Below are 16,239 nucleotides of genomic sequence, written 5' to 3'. Positions count from 1 at the left end.
ATTTCATAGTGTCCTTTCTCCACCAAGACAAAAGCTCTGCATTGGGTTAGAGAAGACCTTTCACAGAAACCCTTCCAGCCTCATCTGGAGACTCCACATTTTCACACTTCTTTCTGCTCCATGAGGGCCATGACTCTGGAGATTAGAAGCGCATAATATGCCAACACGACTTTTTTTGTAATTCAGCACAAAGTCCGTCATTATTCTACTTATTTCAACTTATCTCTTGGCAATAGTGTTAAAAAGCACCAAGTTCCTTTGTTTCCTATTTACAACCCAAGAGAAAAATAACAGTGACAGCAAGATGCTAGGGTATGAGTGGGAAGGTGAAAATGTATACAGACTGCCTTGTGTCTGAAATAATCGGTACAGGGTACATTTCTGTGTTCCTTGACCTTGTAATAAATCAGCTAACTTCAGAATTATATTTAAAACCAACGTGCATATTGAAATAGATAGGTAAAATTTGCATAGCTGCCTACTGCTGTCAGTGTTTCTTCAAATGATTCCTTCCTATCTTTTCCTCTAGAGACATTTAAAATGAATGATAATTTTACCGCATATATTAGCGACTGCCTGTCCTCACTGATATTTTCAGTCTCCAAGGAGAAAAGGAGTGGCACAAATAAGTAGCGTAAGAGGGAGAAAGCAAAAAAAAGCAACATTTCTGGTTCTCTCTTCAACTTAGCTGGGTTGTGTCTTTCTTCACGGCTCCAATTGAAAAATAATACCCTGAACCTGCACCATCATACCTATATTCTTAGGAACAAAGGCAACATGGCACCAGATTATACCAGCAGCAGCTTCTCTTTCAAAGATGCCAAGTTGGGTATTTCAAAGGAAGATGTAAACTACCCCAGAGAGAAAATTCTGGAATAGCAAACACATAAGAAAACTGTTTCCCTTGGCTTTCTTTAATTACTCTCTGATTCATTGACAAAAACAGAACTTACAACCCTGCTTTTAAGAAAACTCATGATCTGCATTCATTCTCATGATTCAAAACAAGAGTTGATTCTTAAACAGAAACCCTAGCAAGATACCTCACTGGTCCTGCCCATTACTAAAATTAAAATTCTTGCACTGACAAGAAATCAAAGATGCAGCTTTAACAACAGTATTCATGTTAAAATAGGACATGAACAAGACAAGCATGCTGATAAACATCAACTAGGCTCTGCCTAGGCCAGGCTGTAACGTTGTCCTTCCAAGCATGTAACTTTCTTTCCTCTTCCATGGTTTCTGTCACAGTACAATGCTTTATATCAGCAAAATATTCTCAATGTCTCTTGCTCTAATTAGGACCACTGATTCGACAGTCCTCTGACTGGAGTTAACTGCAGTAGGCATGGTTTGGTTGCGTACCTGAAATAATGGCTGAGACAAAGGTTTCTCTGAGGATAAAAAAAAGGAAAATTCAAGTAATTTCTTTTAAGAATTGGTACGTCTTGCAAACTTCAGCCGCTATGACATAAATTTAAGCTGTTAACACTGTGTCAGGATGCTTGAGGGAGCGTAGGAACACAGAAGGGAGGTAGGCACTAGGTCAAGAGAAGCGGACAGAGAACCCAATTGTTTCCCAGCCTCGGTGGAGAAAAGCTTTCCAGATGTGTCCAGGATGCTCACTCAACCACCCCATAGGTCCATGCACTACTTGAGAACTGATGTAGAGCTTGAGTGGGAAATAGTATTTTCAGTTTTCTTGTTAATGACTACATACGCAGAGATGATACCTTGTATATAGGTTTACCACATCATAGTTTGATCCTATAGCCCCTCAACAGTCAGAAAGTCCAACTTTAACCCGAACAACTTACTCATTACAATAGGTCCCTTTTCATCAGTTACAACAAGCCCAACAAAGGAGGCTTCCCAAAGCACTCATTCCCAAACAAGGTGGCTCAAGCGTGAAGAACTAGTCTTCCTTTCAGACAGATTTCTTCAGAAGTAATGGAATACAATCACAGAGCAGTTTGGGTTGGAAGGGACTTTAAAGATCACCAAGTTCCAACCCCGTACCATGGGCTGGTTGACCTCCACCAACTCAGGCTGCCCAGAGCCCCATCCATAGCCTTGGGCACCTGCAGGGATGGGGCACCCACAGCCCTCTGGGCAGTCTGTGCTAGGGCCTCAAACCCTCTGAGGAAAGCATTTCTTCCTAACATCTAATCTAAATTTCCCCTCTTTTAGTTTAAAACCGTTCCCCTTGTCCTATCATTATCTTCCTGTGGAAGTGGTTATGCCATCTTCCCTGTACAGACCTTAGCCATCAATAAACATGCCCACTGTCTTCAAAAATAAGAGCAAATATTTATAAATATAAGCATCTTCAAGCAAGAAAACCTTTCAATTCCTCCTGCTACTCTAATTAGGAGTTGATAGTATTTGTGTACAGGTCCAAATGAGGATTCAGCCACCCATCTAACAGATGCACTGAAAAAAAACTTGTAATCTCCAGTTCATAAACTATATTATGTTATTTTAAAGCTAAATCCATACACCAGAGTTTATGAAGAGTTTAAAAATCTCAAGGGAAGATATTAACATTGTTTATAGTGCACTTGCTCAGAAAAATCTAGGCATGACTATTTCCCCCTAATAAAACATTAGCGTAGCTCTACTGGGTAGCAATTAACCTTTTCGTCAAGGTTTGTCTGATCTTAAAAGGAACAGAAATAATGAAGGCTTTTAAATCAGTGTTTCAGGAAACCATCCACTACCTCAGACTACAGTGAAAACACCTGGGCTAACAATGATATTCTGTGTAAAAAACAGAGAAAGGGTAATGATAGCAACGCTCATGTAGATTCCTGCCTGAAGGAGTGTTACAACGCTAGACCACGGAAAGGTCATTCTTAACCTCTTGCTATGGAGCATGAAACACTTAACATACAGATAGTTTAAATCATATACATCCTATGACCTATCCACAAAAACAAAGAGCTAGCACTGCTCATTTAGGCAATTTGGATGTCAACTGATAACGTGGATCATCCTTGGGCATCAGTAGTTAGCATATACAAATCTCTATTATTTATAGACATTCAGACAGTAAGGTCATTGTAATAGCTGGCTATTTGCTCTTTATTGCAGGTAAAATATGGCTGGAAGGGCTCGTCTCTCATCAAAAAACTTAGTCACCCTGCTGTTGCTTTGTTCGAGATAGAGAGATAAATGGGATTCCTGAATAAATAAAATAATAGTCAAACAAAGCTCAATCACTCCCATGATGCAGTAAAACCATTCATGAGCTGAAGAACCACACCATCTATGCAAATGTAATTCAAAATATTAGGATAAATTTTCCTACTTGAAATTCTGTGCATTCCACTGTCTGACAGTGTACTGCACTCTTGGGATAATTTTGACCTCGTATCTTGCTCAATTCTGCATTCCCAGTTAGTATCCACCCACTAAAACTACTGGGGAGCTGAAAATGGATGAGGAATCACCAGGTAATCTTGAGCATACCACTTTAGCATTCTGAGCTTCAGTCTCCTCTCTGTAAAATGGAGATAATGCTAATGATCTACTTTGTAAGCCATTTTGAGACCTACTGATTAAAGTGGTAAGATTTATATATTGCGAGGTTACATTTGGTACATAATGTATTTGTAAAATTAATTCTGACATAGTGTAAATTTACAGTGCACAGTTACTTAAATTTCATGTTTCTGCAACTAAGCTAAACTTTATCCACATGCACATAAGGCCACCAAGGACTTACCTCTCACAACTATATAAAAACAAAGGTAATTTTAGGGGGGGAGGTGGAAGTCTGAATACTGTAAATATTAGCCAACTGACTTTTCGCTTATCAGAGAGCAAAATGATGCCATTCAATGGTCAAGGAAAAGGACTATACTGGCCAAAGGATTCGGCTCAAAAGAAAGTCAGCAGTGAGAAATTAAAAGGCAATATACAATAAAGCACACATGGATGGGAAGAAAGAGAGAACAATTAAATATGTGCATGAGAAATTATGGCTTATGAAATTGTCATGGAAAGCTCAAAACATATGGGAAAAAAACCTTCTCTGGCTGGATTTACTTCAATAATTATAAAGTTTTAAAGAATTTCCAGACTATGACCAAAAAGCTTTCCGTACCCATATGCAGAAAGGGCAAATAGAAAGAGCAAATAAATACAAGTCGCCTACTTTGAACTCAGTGCCATGCAAAACGATAAAAAAAAAAGCTGATCTGACTTTCGAAACATTTAATTATAAAGGCAAAAAGGAAAGGAATATTAGGAATTGCTGTCAATATGGAACGATGTACAATGCTCAACAATGTTAATTTCATTATTTGATAAGAGTATAAATTTGGCTTCAGAGAGATGGTCAAACACCTTGATCAAGCTGGAGACCATATGCACCAGCCAAATGGAGCTGCAGAACATGGATGATTCTCCCAAATCCTCTTCTATGGCAATCATTGCTGACTTGACACCGTGTGACACTCCTGACAAAATATTAGGGGTATGCAGTTCAGTAAATCTCAGGTTAAATGGGTGAAGAACTTGGTACTTGACAGATATTAAAGGAGGAGATATAGAAAGTAGTAAAAAGTTATTACTGAGAGCCTTACAGACCCAAGTGGGCGGTCCTCTTCTACAAGTGCTTTACTCTATGGCTCGAAAGTCATTATAAAATCACTGATAAAATGCCAGACAACAGAAAGATTAGAGGAATGTTCAACAGGATGATGTGCTTGATAACTAGGCCTAAGCCAATACAGTATGTTTTAAATTGACATCAGGCATGTAGGTGAAAGTGATGCAAATTGTATTTACAGCATGGGAAGGGGAACCTTCCCTAGCAAGAACAGTTCCGTAAAGGATCCAGAGGTCTTAGCAGATGAACAATTCCATGTGTTTTGTTCCAGCAAAAAGTCACCTACTCTTGAGAAATAAAACAAAGCTAAACTTCGAGAAGCTGAGAAATAGAAAACATTGAACTCACGTAGCTTCAATACATAATCAGCTGCAGAAATGTATTTGGGACCCAGTGAGCTTAAATCTATGCTACCAGCTTCATCCCAGCTACTGCTAATGAGCTGGATTAAATGCAGCTGAAACACTGGTATCTGCCATCACCAGACCTCCAAATTCAGGCTAGACAGAGCTTTAAAGAGCTCAGCTCATTTATTTTATCTAAAGGAGGCTAAGGGATGGTTTGATTACATCTCCAAGTGCTTTAATGGAACTTATTTTTTTTTTTTTAGTACAGTGGAAAAAATGTTTAAGAAGATGCCACTGCAAGAAGCTGAAGCCAGGTTAATTTAAATATAACACTTTCTTTAAAGCCATAAGTGTAACGAAAAATTGAGAAAAATATGAAATGTGCAGAGGATTCTGTTCAGAGTTCTAAATCAGCGCTGGATTTTGAAAGGGATGGTTTAGTTCACGGGTTAAGCAAAGGAATAGCTTAGAGAAATGTAATGGCTTTTGATAAACAGATAAGAATCTTAAAAACCTTAACTCTACTGTATTTATAGTTATTATTTTATATAAGGCTTATGAATGTTCAATTTTCAACATAAAAAGTGTATCCAATTACAAACAGTTACTTCTAGAAAGATCAGCTTGCAGTTTAATTCAATCTCTCAGAGGGCTATGTCTGATTTCAAGGGAGATTTTTTTTTTCATTTCACATTATATTTCTAGAAATTTACAGACATTTAATGTGCTTCCTGGCTTGTTAATAGAGAACACACAGACCTCAAAAGACAGTATCAGATTCAGAAATGTACTTGATTTCTGTGAAGGAAAGCAAACAGCACTGGATATGGAAATTACCCGTTCTTCATCACAACAGCAAAACAATAGCAGGGGCCAGAACTAAGTCCTGGGAGCTTCACCCCTAGCAGTGAGTTTAGGAGTTTTAAACTTTTAAAAATACTTTGGTGACTGCTTAGCCTTTGCAGTCTGCTAAGTTTGCCACTAACACATCACCAAAGGCACTAATGGGGACATCTGTACTGCAGGAACAGGAATGAGGGCGCCTCAGAAGGTCTTCCAACTTAATAGCAAGCTGTGTACTTCCAAAATGGATGGTTTCAAACACTGAGACTATATATTAACATAATTCCTATGAGTTGCTTACTCTTCCCATCACAAGTCCATCTAGTATCCAGGCAAATGACCACTTCTATGTCATCCTGAACAAAATCCTTTCTCATGGGCCAGATGGTCTCAGGAGACAGAGAGCTAACCTCCCTGGAGCCTGACGACACTTACGGGTGCAACTCTGAAGATCAGAGCAATGGGAAATAGCAACAGAACAAACTGAATATGGTTCCATAAAGCACCAAAACCCTTGTAGTTACAGCCGTGGGAAAGTGCAGTGAACATGCAAAAAGGATATCCAAATTGTGACCTATTAAATTACTGTTATGTATTACTGTCAAGGTGATATATTCAACAGGGTACACTGAGCTTCAGCTAAAGGTAGAAACCTCATTTTCATGCTCTAATCCCTCCACCCACTTCTTCTATTATCACGAGGATTGATACCCCCTCAAGGAAAAATTTCCCATGTGCAACTAGTTATATATGCTTAATAACTGGCACTTATTAAAGATAAAAAAGGATCAGAATTATAGGCTTAGTAAGGATTAGCAAGCATAAGTGCGTATTTCTGCAACTAGCACACTTTTTATAGCCCTGTCACACTCCGAGATAGAGTTGTATCATTATATGGAGTTATATAACCACAAAGAGTTATATCACTGACAGCAGTACAGCATTGTCCCAGACAGTCTTGATTATCAAAGTCTGGCTGTACCATGTGAAAAAAAAACCTTTAGGATACTGCTGTGCCATCTCCTGATCCTGTCTCTTAAGGGCACACTGTCCAGAGCTGTAGAAGCCTCGTTAGCACATTGTTGCACACTAATCCAGCATTCCATCTCCATCAGTATTCACAGGAACTTCCCAACCAATTGCAGCTGCAGAAAAGCTTGATACTTCCCTCAAAAGAGATTCAAGACAACCAGTGAGAATCCCAGGCAAACAAACTTTCAAGTTTACCTGGAGGCCACATTTTTCTTTCACTAGTGATAACAAAGGGAAAAAAGCTATAGTGTAACTAGCTGGCATTTCACTATAACCCCCGGATTACATTTCTGATAGCACAAATAAGAGCTCCTGGAGTAACAGCCCAGCAACTCACAAAAAAAAAAAAAAAAAAAAAAAAGGAAAAAAAGGTTTGTTAAACCTATAAAAACTTTTACCTCATGGAAAACGTGACTGAAGGCAGCAGTAGANCCCCCCCCCCGGAAAAAAACAGTCTTCTTCCTTCCTTAAACTTTCAGTTTAATATAATCTACTGCACTCTTGGCTTCAAACTGTGTTAAAATTTTAAGTTGACCAATTTGCCCTCCTAATAGTTAGGGCCTAGAAAAATGTTTTTTTTTTTCTGACAAATAAACATAAGATCATTACCATTGTGTGTCTTTGGAGGGGCTGAATGCTTTCAGATGCTTTTAAAAGGCCATTGGGTAAAGACAGAATAAAAGCACAGCAAGCTGATAAAAGCATCCAACTGTGACCTTACAATGGTACAAACATAAAAGAGAAGATTCTTCAGGTTTTATGCTCTGGAAGTAAATACCTTCATATGCTTGTAATGGCCCTCCACCTCTGCTGTGTAAGGCATTCAGTCCAGACACCTGGAGAGCTGGTTCTCCACTACCACAGATATGACCTATTATGACCTACTCCCTGGTACTGAATCCAGATCAGATAAATGTTCATATTACGAAAGAGGAGCAGAGAAAGCAGACAAAACACAGCACAGCTCTTTCAATGGCAAATAAGGCATTGTCCTGGTGACCACCAGGAGCAGCCATCAACTCCTGCAGTACCTCCTGCCCCATCACTAGTCCTCACACCTCTCCTTCCATGCTGCCACTGATCACAACTCACGCAGCCACCAACTCACAAGCTGGGGTGCTACAAACCATCAAACAAGTCAACAGACGGCTCTTCTCCTTTCTCTCTGCACCTGCACAACTGCTGGTGGCATCTTCATCCAAGAGTAAATACATCCAGTGTATCACTGATGCCTCGTGTTACCACTGCCTTAACTGCTTCTACACAAGATGCTGGTTTTGCAGACTTAGAATCATTTAATCATAGAATATCACAAGTTGGAAGGGACCCACAAGAATCACTGAGTCCAACCCCTGGCTCCACATTGGACCACCCAAACCCTGTGTCTGACAGCAGCATCCAAGCACTCCCTGAGCTCCAGTAGCTCGAGGCTGTGCCCACTGCCCTGGGCAGCCTGTTCCATGCCCACCACCCTCTGGGGCCTTTCCCTAACCCCCACCTGACCCTCCCCTGACACAGCTCCATGCTGTTCCCTCAGGCCCTGTCGCCGTCACAGAGAGCAGAACTCAGCACCGTCCCTCTGCTCCCTGTGAGGAGCTGCAGGCCGCCACAAGGCCTCCCCTCAGCCTCCTAACTTAGGCTTTCACAGTTATACTCTTTCCAGTTATGAGGATACAGCAGTACTTTTTGGTCACTGTTAACATTGCTTGTTATACATCGGCTAGCACATTGCTTGGGTGTTTCGGTCTTTTTGCACATTCTGTAACTCTTTAGAACTATATGCATGCTGATAAAGGGGCGGGGGGAGAATCAGGAGGAATCCAAGGCACTTAACAGCTCTGTATCAGTGAGATTAACAGAATAACAAATAAACAGCGCTGTGTTTTATAACAGCACCCCACAACAGGTTTCCTGAACATCACTCAACATTGATAAATACCAGCACAACTAACAGGAAAACAAGTCAGTCACATCCTCACTGTCGTACTCACTGTACACTCAGAAAATGAGGTTTCCAATCTCTGACAGTGTATTTTACCTGATGAGGGTAACTTTTAAATACTCCTTTTCTCCAGTCCTGCTTTCAGTCCAGTAAGCTTCAACAGCTTTCTGGACTGCAACAAATGCACAGCCTGCTGGGTGACCTGGAACATTTTTCCCCTTTTGCTCCCTCCTGCAAGCAAAGCCTCCTCCTCCGGCTCCTCCTCCTTTTTTCTGACAGCACAAGCACAGCAGAGTGTGAGTACACAGGTAAACAGACATTCGCCATCTGTCACAGTGCACCAGCCGTCTCCTACTCCCCTCCCTCCCACAGGGTCAGTCGCTGTGACATCAACTAGATTTTTGGTGCTGAGCCTTTCAGCAACCATGCTTTTGAGCCTATGTTGGACAAAAATCCCACCTCTGCCTTGCAAGGTGCTTTGCAATAAGATAAGTATTTTGGTTTAATGTCCTGTTTTCACAAACAGGACAGGCTCCCCAACGCTTCTGAACAAATTTGTACCCTCATTATGGAGGCATCACTGCTGGTTCCCCAAAACAGCAGCTGCCCAAGCAAGGAGGACATCAGACACCAAATGTTTTGCAGCCACAACAAGTAGGTCCAGCAAACACAACCATTTATTGGCACATAGGCATCCTGCAGCACAGCTATACCCATTGTAATGATTTAAATACCAAATCCCTGTACCTCATAGGAGCGTGATACACTGAAGCTTCACAACAAAGCAACATACCTTCAAACAGTGCAGACTGCATCGGTATGGGGAGATTATTGCATAATGGCATCAATATTTTATTTCTGTTGAATTTTTTATCTCAAATTTACTGCTCCCATAAGTAATAGACAGTAACTCATCTGCACCATAGTTACTTATGTATTATGTATTGCATGGTCCTGGCAGAATTTCTGAAGAAAAATCTTTTTTTTTTCTTTTAAATGGCCCTTCCAATGACAAATCCCAGCACTTAGCAGCACTGTTCTATTAAAATGTTTTCTACAAAAGTAGAAAATTTCTCCCCTAAATTGTAATGTATATGTTTACCAATCTCATAATTCAAAAAGAAAGTGGCCTGACAGCTTCTAAGCACATTGTAATGTTATCTGCAAGGACAATGAATTATGCATATCTCATAGCACTACATCTGACAAAACAATGCTGTGAACCCAGTGCTGTGGGATCCTGAGGATCCACCCAGTTGAAATGCAGAGGGTAATGCAACAGCGCTGTTTTTCCAGCAGTGAAATGTTGTTAACATTTGAATATGATTTTTTAAATATATTATCAATATAAAAGAAACTCTGATTTATGCAAAAAGAGAAGAAAATATGCAAAAATGGGAAGAAAAAAATCAGGTAAATGGTTTGTAATTATGGAGGTTGCTGGATGTATCGATCAATGTTAATCAATGCTGTAATCAAAGTACTCCAAGGATATTCTTAAGACTCCAACTGTATGCTTTAAAGACAGATGTAGCTGTACAGCTGTACTGTTTGTTGTTTATTTTGTTCTTTTTTCTTCTTTTTTAAGTACAACTTTTAGAGAAGTAAGAGCTCTTTAAACATGCAGCCAAAGCTCTCTGGCCACTGATGACAATATTTTGCAATGTTCATAGTTAATACCTGACGTTGTAACTAATGGTTCCCCCCTCACTGGACAACAGCAGTAGACGCATTACTTACTTTACAGCTATTGCTCTTTCCCATAGGAACACATATTGTTTCTATAATGCATACCAGGTGGATTCTGCTCTTCCTCAGCCACAAGACAGGAGGGGATGAGTTCAGCATCCCTAGAACATCTCTCTCTCCCCAGAGACCAAATCTCCCAGAGAACCCAAAGGAACATTTGCAGGATGCCAAGTGAATTGCAGAAGCAGTAAAGCTTATGCCAGCTGAGAAGGTTCTCCTATATCTGAATCTTATATAAAACTACAGATAACACTCCATAGGCAAAAATAAAAAATAAAAATCCCATTTTCCCATTTTTAGTCTTAGACCAAAGAGCAGCTTTTCGTTTTAAGTCTGCCTTTCTCAATCTACATAGAATCACAGAATCATAGAATTAGCTAGGTTGGAAAAGACCTACAAGATCATCCAGTCCAACCATCCACCTACCACCAATAACCCCAATAAACCATGTCTCTCAACACAACATCTAAATGTTTCTTGAACACCTCCAGGGTCAGTGACTCAACCACCTCCCTGGGCAGCCCATTCCAGCGCCTGACCACTCTCTCAGAAAAGGAGTATTTCCTAACGTCCAGCCTAAATCTCCCCTGGCGCAACTTGAGGCCATTCCCCCTCGTCCTGTCACTAGTCATAAGAGAGAAGAGGCCGACCCCCAGCTCACTACAACCTCCCTTCAGGTAGTTATAGAGAGCAATAAGGTCTCCCTTGAGCCTCCTCTTCTTCAGGCTAAACAATCCCAGCTCCCTCAGCCGCTCCTCATAAGGCCTGTGCTCCAGACCCCTCACCAGCTTCATCGCCCTCCTCTGAACACGCTCCAGGGCCTCAATGTCTTTCTCGCAGTGAGGGGCCCCAAACTGGACACAGTACTCAAGGTCCAGCCTCACCAGGGCTGAATACAGGGAGGCAATCACCTCCTGCTCCGTTTGGCTGCACTATTTCTGATTCGGGCCAGGATATCATAGGCCTTCTTGGCCACCTGGGCACACTGCTGGCTCATGCTCAGCCGAGCATCGACCAATACCCCCCAGTCCGTTTCCTCTACACAGTCTTCCAGCCACTCTGCCCCAAGCCTGTAGTGTTGCCTAGGGTTGTTGTGGCCTAAGTGCAGGACCCGGCACTTGGTCTTGTTGAACCTCATCCCATTGGCTTCAGCCCAGAGATCCAGCCTGTCCAGATCTCTCTGTAGGGCCTCTCTACCCCCAGGCAGATCGACACTTCCTGCCAGCTTGGTGTCGTCTGCAAACTTACTGAGGGTGCTCTCAATGCCCTCATCCGGGTCATCAATAAAGATACTGAAAAGGACAGGCCCCAGCACCGACCCCTGGGGAACACCACTCGTGACCGGTCGCCAGCTGGATTTAACTCCATTCACCACCACTCTCTGGGCCCGGCCCTCCAGCCAGCTCCTTACCCAGCACAGAGCGCACCTGTCCAAGCCACGGGCTGCCAGTTTCTCCAGGAGAATACTGTGGGAGACAGTGTCAAAGGCTTTGCTGGGAGACAGTGTCAAAGGCTTTGCTGGGAGACAGTGTCAAAGGCTTTGCTGAAGTCTAGGTAGACCACATCAACAGCCTTTCCCTCATCCACCAGGCGAGTCACTCGATCATAGAAGGAGATCAGGTTGGTCAAGCAGGATCTGCCTTTCACAAACACATGCTGGCTGGGCCTGATCCCCCAGTTGTCCTGCAAATGCCGTGTGATCTCCCTCAGGACAATCTGCTCCATAACCTTCCCTGGCACCGAGGTCAGGCTGACATTTCAGTTATCCAAGCACATGTTAAGTGTTAGCTATATATCATCAGAAAGTAGTTTAAATCGTGTTTGCATTCAGATGACACAGTTTTATCTTAAAGAAGGCATCTTAGAGGGCACATGGCTCTCAGTGAGAAATCAAGCCTTCTACACGCATGAAGAGAAAAACAGAACAAGGAATTAATTACCAGAAGGAAACCTCCTAGATAAGATGCGACAAGGATTCCACAGCAAAAATGCCCTTCCTTATGGAAGCGTGCATTATTTTATCCAGAGTAATACACATGTGACACGAGCCACACATCTTACAATCAAAGCAACAGAATATTGCTAGATCCTCTGCACATTTTCCCCACCAATTTTCCCTGTGCAACATGGGTCATCAGGTGCTAAGAGCACCGTACACCTCAGCAACCATCACCAGCAAGAGCTATCAAAAACAAGCAAATATCCACTGCCATGCAGACATCTTTGCTGGCCAGCAAGAAGACAACCAGATGGGCTGTCTTTTCTGTATCTCAGCCAACACTTCAAAGCAAAGAAGTTGACATTATTTTTGATAAATAGAAAATACTAGTTCTACAGAAGGTCTCCCAAAACAGCATGGTATTATAATGACTCAAAATCATGCCATTTTTAGCAAATGCCAGCCATGGTGAAGAAACATTGATATTACAAAATGAAAGGAAGGTTTGCAGCTCTGGCAAAATGTTGTTAGGGAATATTCTGCTCACAATGATTTATTTTTCAATTCTAATCAATCATTTAGGAAAACAGCATCTAAACTCTGACAGGTCACAGAACATTTCCTGAAAGCAAGATACAGATCACAGCCATGGCACAAGACTATCTGAACATGTACTTGACTAATTACAAAAAAAAAATAGCGTATTTCATATTTACCTTTTGTTGAATCATCTTCTATTGGCTGCTTGAACAAAGTGATATCCTTAAAAGTGCACAGGAACAAAACCACTTTTTCATGCTCATTTCTTATAGGAGCAATTTGCATGTAGAACCAAACTGGGGTTCCTGGAGCAGAGAAAAAGGTGACATTGCACTTTGGTGTTGCACAATCTTCCCCCAGCCTGCACATAGGATACTTTATATATCATATAATACACATGTAGCTGAGGATCACATCTAGGTATTTCTACATGCCCCAGATCTTTAATTTTACCTCCCCTAAGGAAAAGAACACGTTCTCATTTTTACAGATTAATTTAAATGGGGTAATGCTACCAATCTAACTAGTCCATAACAAGAAACAGAACACCGTGAAATAAAACGCCATTCTTTCCCTCTTGCTCTTGGTCTTCCCCACCATGTCTCACAAACTTAGTGTCTGCAGGGTAGCCAGTTAAGAAAAAACAGACTGAGGATATCTTTGAGTGCTTCTTCACATAATATGGAGCTTCCGAAACCTAAATTGATGGTGTACACTGACAAACGCTTAAAAAATAGAATCGTTAAAGTTGGAAAAGACTGAAAAGATCACGCCGTTCAACCTCAACCCATGCCTACTGACCATGTCCTTCAGTGCCACATCTCCACTTTTTTTTTTTTTAACACCTCTAGGGATGGTGACTCCCCTGTCACCCTGGGCAGCCTGTGCCAATACCTCACCACTCTTCCTGAGAAGAAATTTTTCCTTATATCCAATCTGAATGCCTAATATCCAATTTGATGCTACTTTGTTATTTAAGGGAACCCAAACTAATTTGGACATAAAATATAAATGTCCTAAGTAGACAAATAAGCAGATTTGATTTCATTTTGTGTTTATGGTCACATCCTCCATTCCCTCACTGTGGCAGCTTCCCTAATTACATGCAGGTCTGCTCTGCAATGGGCAAAACCCTGAAAGACTTCAAACATTTGCTGAGAAATACCCTGTTCATCTTCAGGGACATGAGTGTCGGAGCTGCATGCCACCAGACAAAACTCCAAGTCCACACGTTCCCAGCCTTAGGATGGCTCTACTCACTGCCCAACAAATGCCTTCACAGTCAGCTCACTATCTTTTGGATTTGATGTGCTTTCAGCCAGGTGATATAATGGCTTTTCTCCTGACCTGTCTGAATGCCAGCCTGAGCGCTGGCACACTGAAACAAGCTGCACACTTGCTGACATCCCAGGGCACTGCTGGCCCCTCCAAATCTCCTCTAATGCACCACATCCATCTGGGAGCTGTGCCAGGAACTGAGTGATGGACACCCAGAGGGCAACAAAACCCATTCAGAACAGTACTACTGTAGGGAAGGTCAAAATCCACAAGGGTTCATGGTAAAACTCAGCACTGTTCTATTGGGATTAAAGCAATAGCTCAATGACAGCAAACTGGAGAGGTGAGGGAGACAGGAGACTGCTTTTGGTGGTAATTCCAGAGCCATTATGCTGATTACTTGCTTCTTTTTATTCCCAGTTGCTAACCCAAGATAAAAGGCTCTTTTCATATATTCTAAGAAAGAGTGCTGCAGCTCTCTGGAGTGATGCTGTGCTTTCATTTGTACCTGGCAACTCAACAGCACCCTTTGAAAAGCTCCGAAAGTAGGCAAAATAACCCGTACAACAGCACGGCTAAAAATCAAAGACAGAGGCAAGGTAGGTAGTGCTGTAGGAATGGCAATCTAGGCAGGAGCTCAAAAGCAGGCAAGGAGGTTTCCTGAGTATTACTCATATACATGTAAATGCCTACACGGGTCCTGAATAGCTAGGTGGGTAGAGCTGAGAACTATATAAGAAGGAATGCAGTAAAGCAGAAGAAATCTGTAGCAAACTTGCAGATCTGCACCTGAAAACTGCTAACTGGGCTAAAACGCCAAAGGTGCGTGTGAAGGCAGCAGCCATATGGATGCTGCCTGAGAACAATAGCTCTTAAAGATCATCACTGTGCTGAAGGACAGGAAGATAGGAAAGGAATTTGAGAGTTCCAGGATCTCTCTTTGCTGAAAACATAAAGGAATGAATAAGAAAAGGCTGAGTTACAAAATTTAAAAAAATATAGCACTTCTATATAGCACTTCTGGAGCTACAGTCTGATAATCATAGAATCATTAAGGTTGGAAAAGACCACTAAGATCACCCAGTCCAACCCCAGCCCACCTCCACCATGCCCACTGACCTCCCACATCTCCACAGTTCTTGAACACCTCCAGGGACTGTGACTCCACCAGTCCCTGGGCAGCCTGTGCCAGTGCATAGCCAGGTGGGAAAGTGCTCATTGAGCACTGCAAGCTCCACACAGGAGAGAAGCAGTACAAGGTCTCTGCAGGTGATAAACAGAAGCCTTTCTACAGAGTAACTCTAAATTTTTCGGAAGTATACTCATACAGACAGATACTATTATTTATTTCCTGTCTGCTCCAATATTCAGCCTAGGAGAGAAGCATGCAGTTTCTTGAAGAACCTTCTTTCACAAAACTTGGTATATGGCAGATGGAAGCAAACCTAATGCAAGCCAGCTGCTGAACTGGAGCCAAAAGGTGAGCCTATCTACTAGTGTTAGCAAGAGGCTGAAGTTCTGGGCTTCGGGTGACAGAGAAGCTGGCAACATATTACAACTGGGAACTGTCTCAAGACTGAAAAGAAAAATGAGCGATCTTCCATGAAGACATTCTGTAATCCTGCATATCTTACAGAAAGTACAGGCTTAGAGATTTGGGCAAAGGTATATATTTTATTAAGGCAACTGCAGCTCAATAAATCCCTGAAACACCATCAAGCTCAAGCAGGCAATCCGCAACTCAAAACAAAAACCAACTGGGTAGTTAAAGAACAATGACCAAGAGAAGACTTTCTACTTCTTATACCTAAATATAATGAAAAGGAATTTGGTTTGGAACTGGCCCATGCCAAGCAAGAGCTGCCATCCCAGTTAAACAGAGAAGCCAGGGCTGGGGAAAGGCTGAAATCTTCTGCAGTCAGCTGGACACAAGGCATGGTGGTACTGGGCACCA

The 16,239-nt window shown here is 41.8% G+C and overlaps 1 protein-coding gene across 2 annotated transcripts in view; it reads right to left on the bottom strand.

The window, feature by feature from the left end:
* The window catches only part of KCNH5 (potassium voltage-gated channel subfamily H member 5), a 158,103-nt gene that overhangs the window by 121,185 nt on the left and 20,679 nt on the right, over window positions 1–16,239 (bottom strand). For both annotated transcript variants that reach the window (XM_021403118.1, XM_021403119.1), the window contains exon 4: window positions 13,184–13,312. In XM_021403118.1, the coding sequence (XP_021258793.1) occupies window positions 13,184–13,312 (129 nt within the window). The remainder of the gene's footprint in view (window positions 1–13,183; window positions 13,313–16,239) is intronic.

This window comes from Numida meleagris, chromosome 6 (genome assembly GCF_002078875.1).
Source record: "Numida meleagris isolate 19003 breed g44 Domestic line chromosome 6, NumMel1.0, whole genome shotgun sequence".
NCBI classification, from domain to species: domain Eukaryota; kingdom Metazoa; phylum Chordata; class Aves; order Galliformes; family Numididae; genus Numida; species Numida meleagris.
The sequence above is the reverse complement of the archived record's forward strand: the minus strand, read 5'-3'. Positions and strand labels throughout refer to the sequence as shown.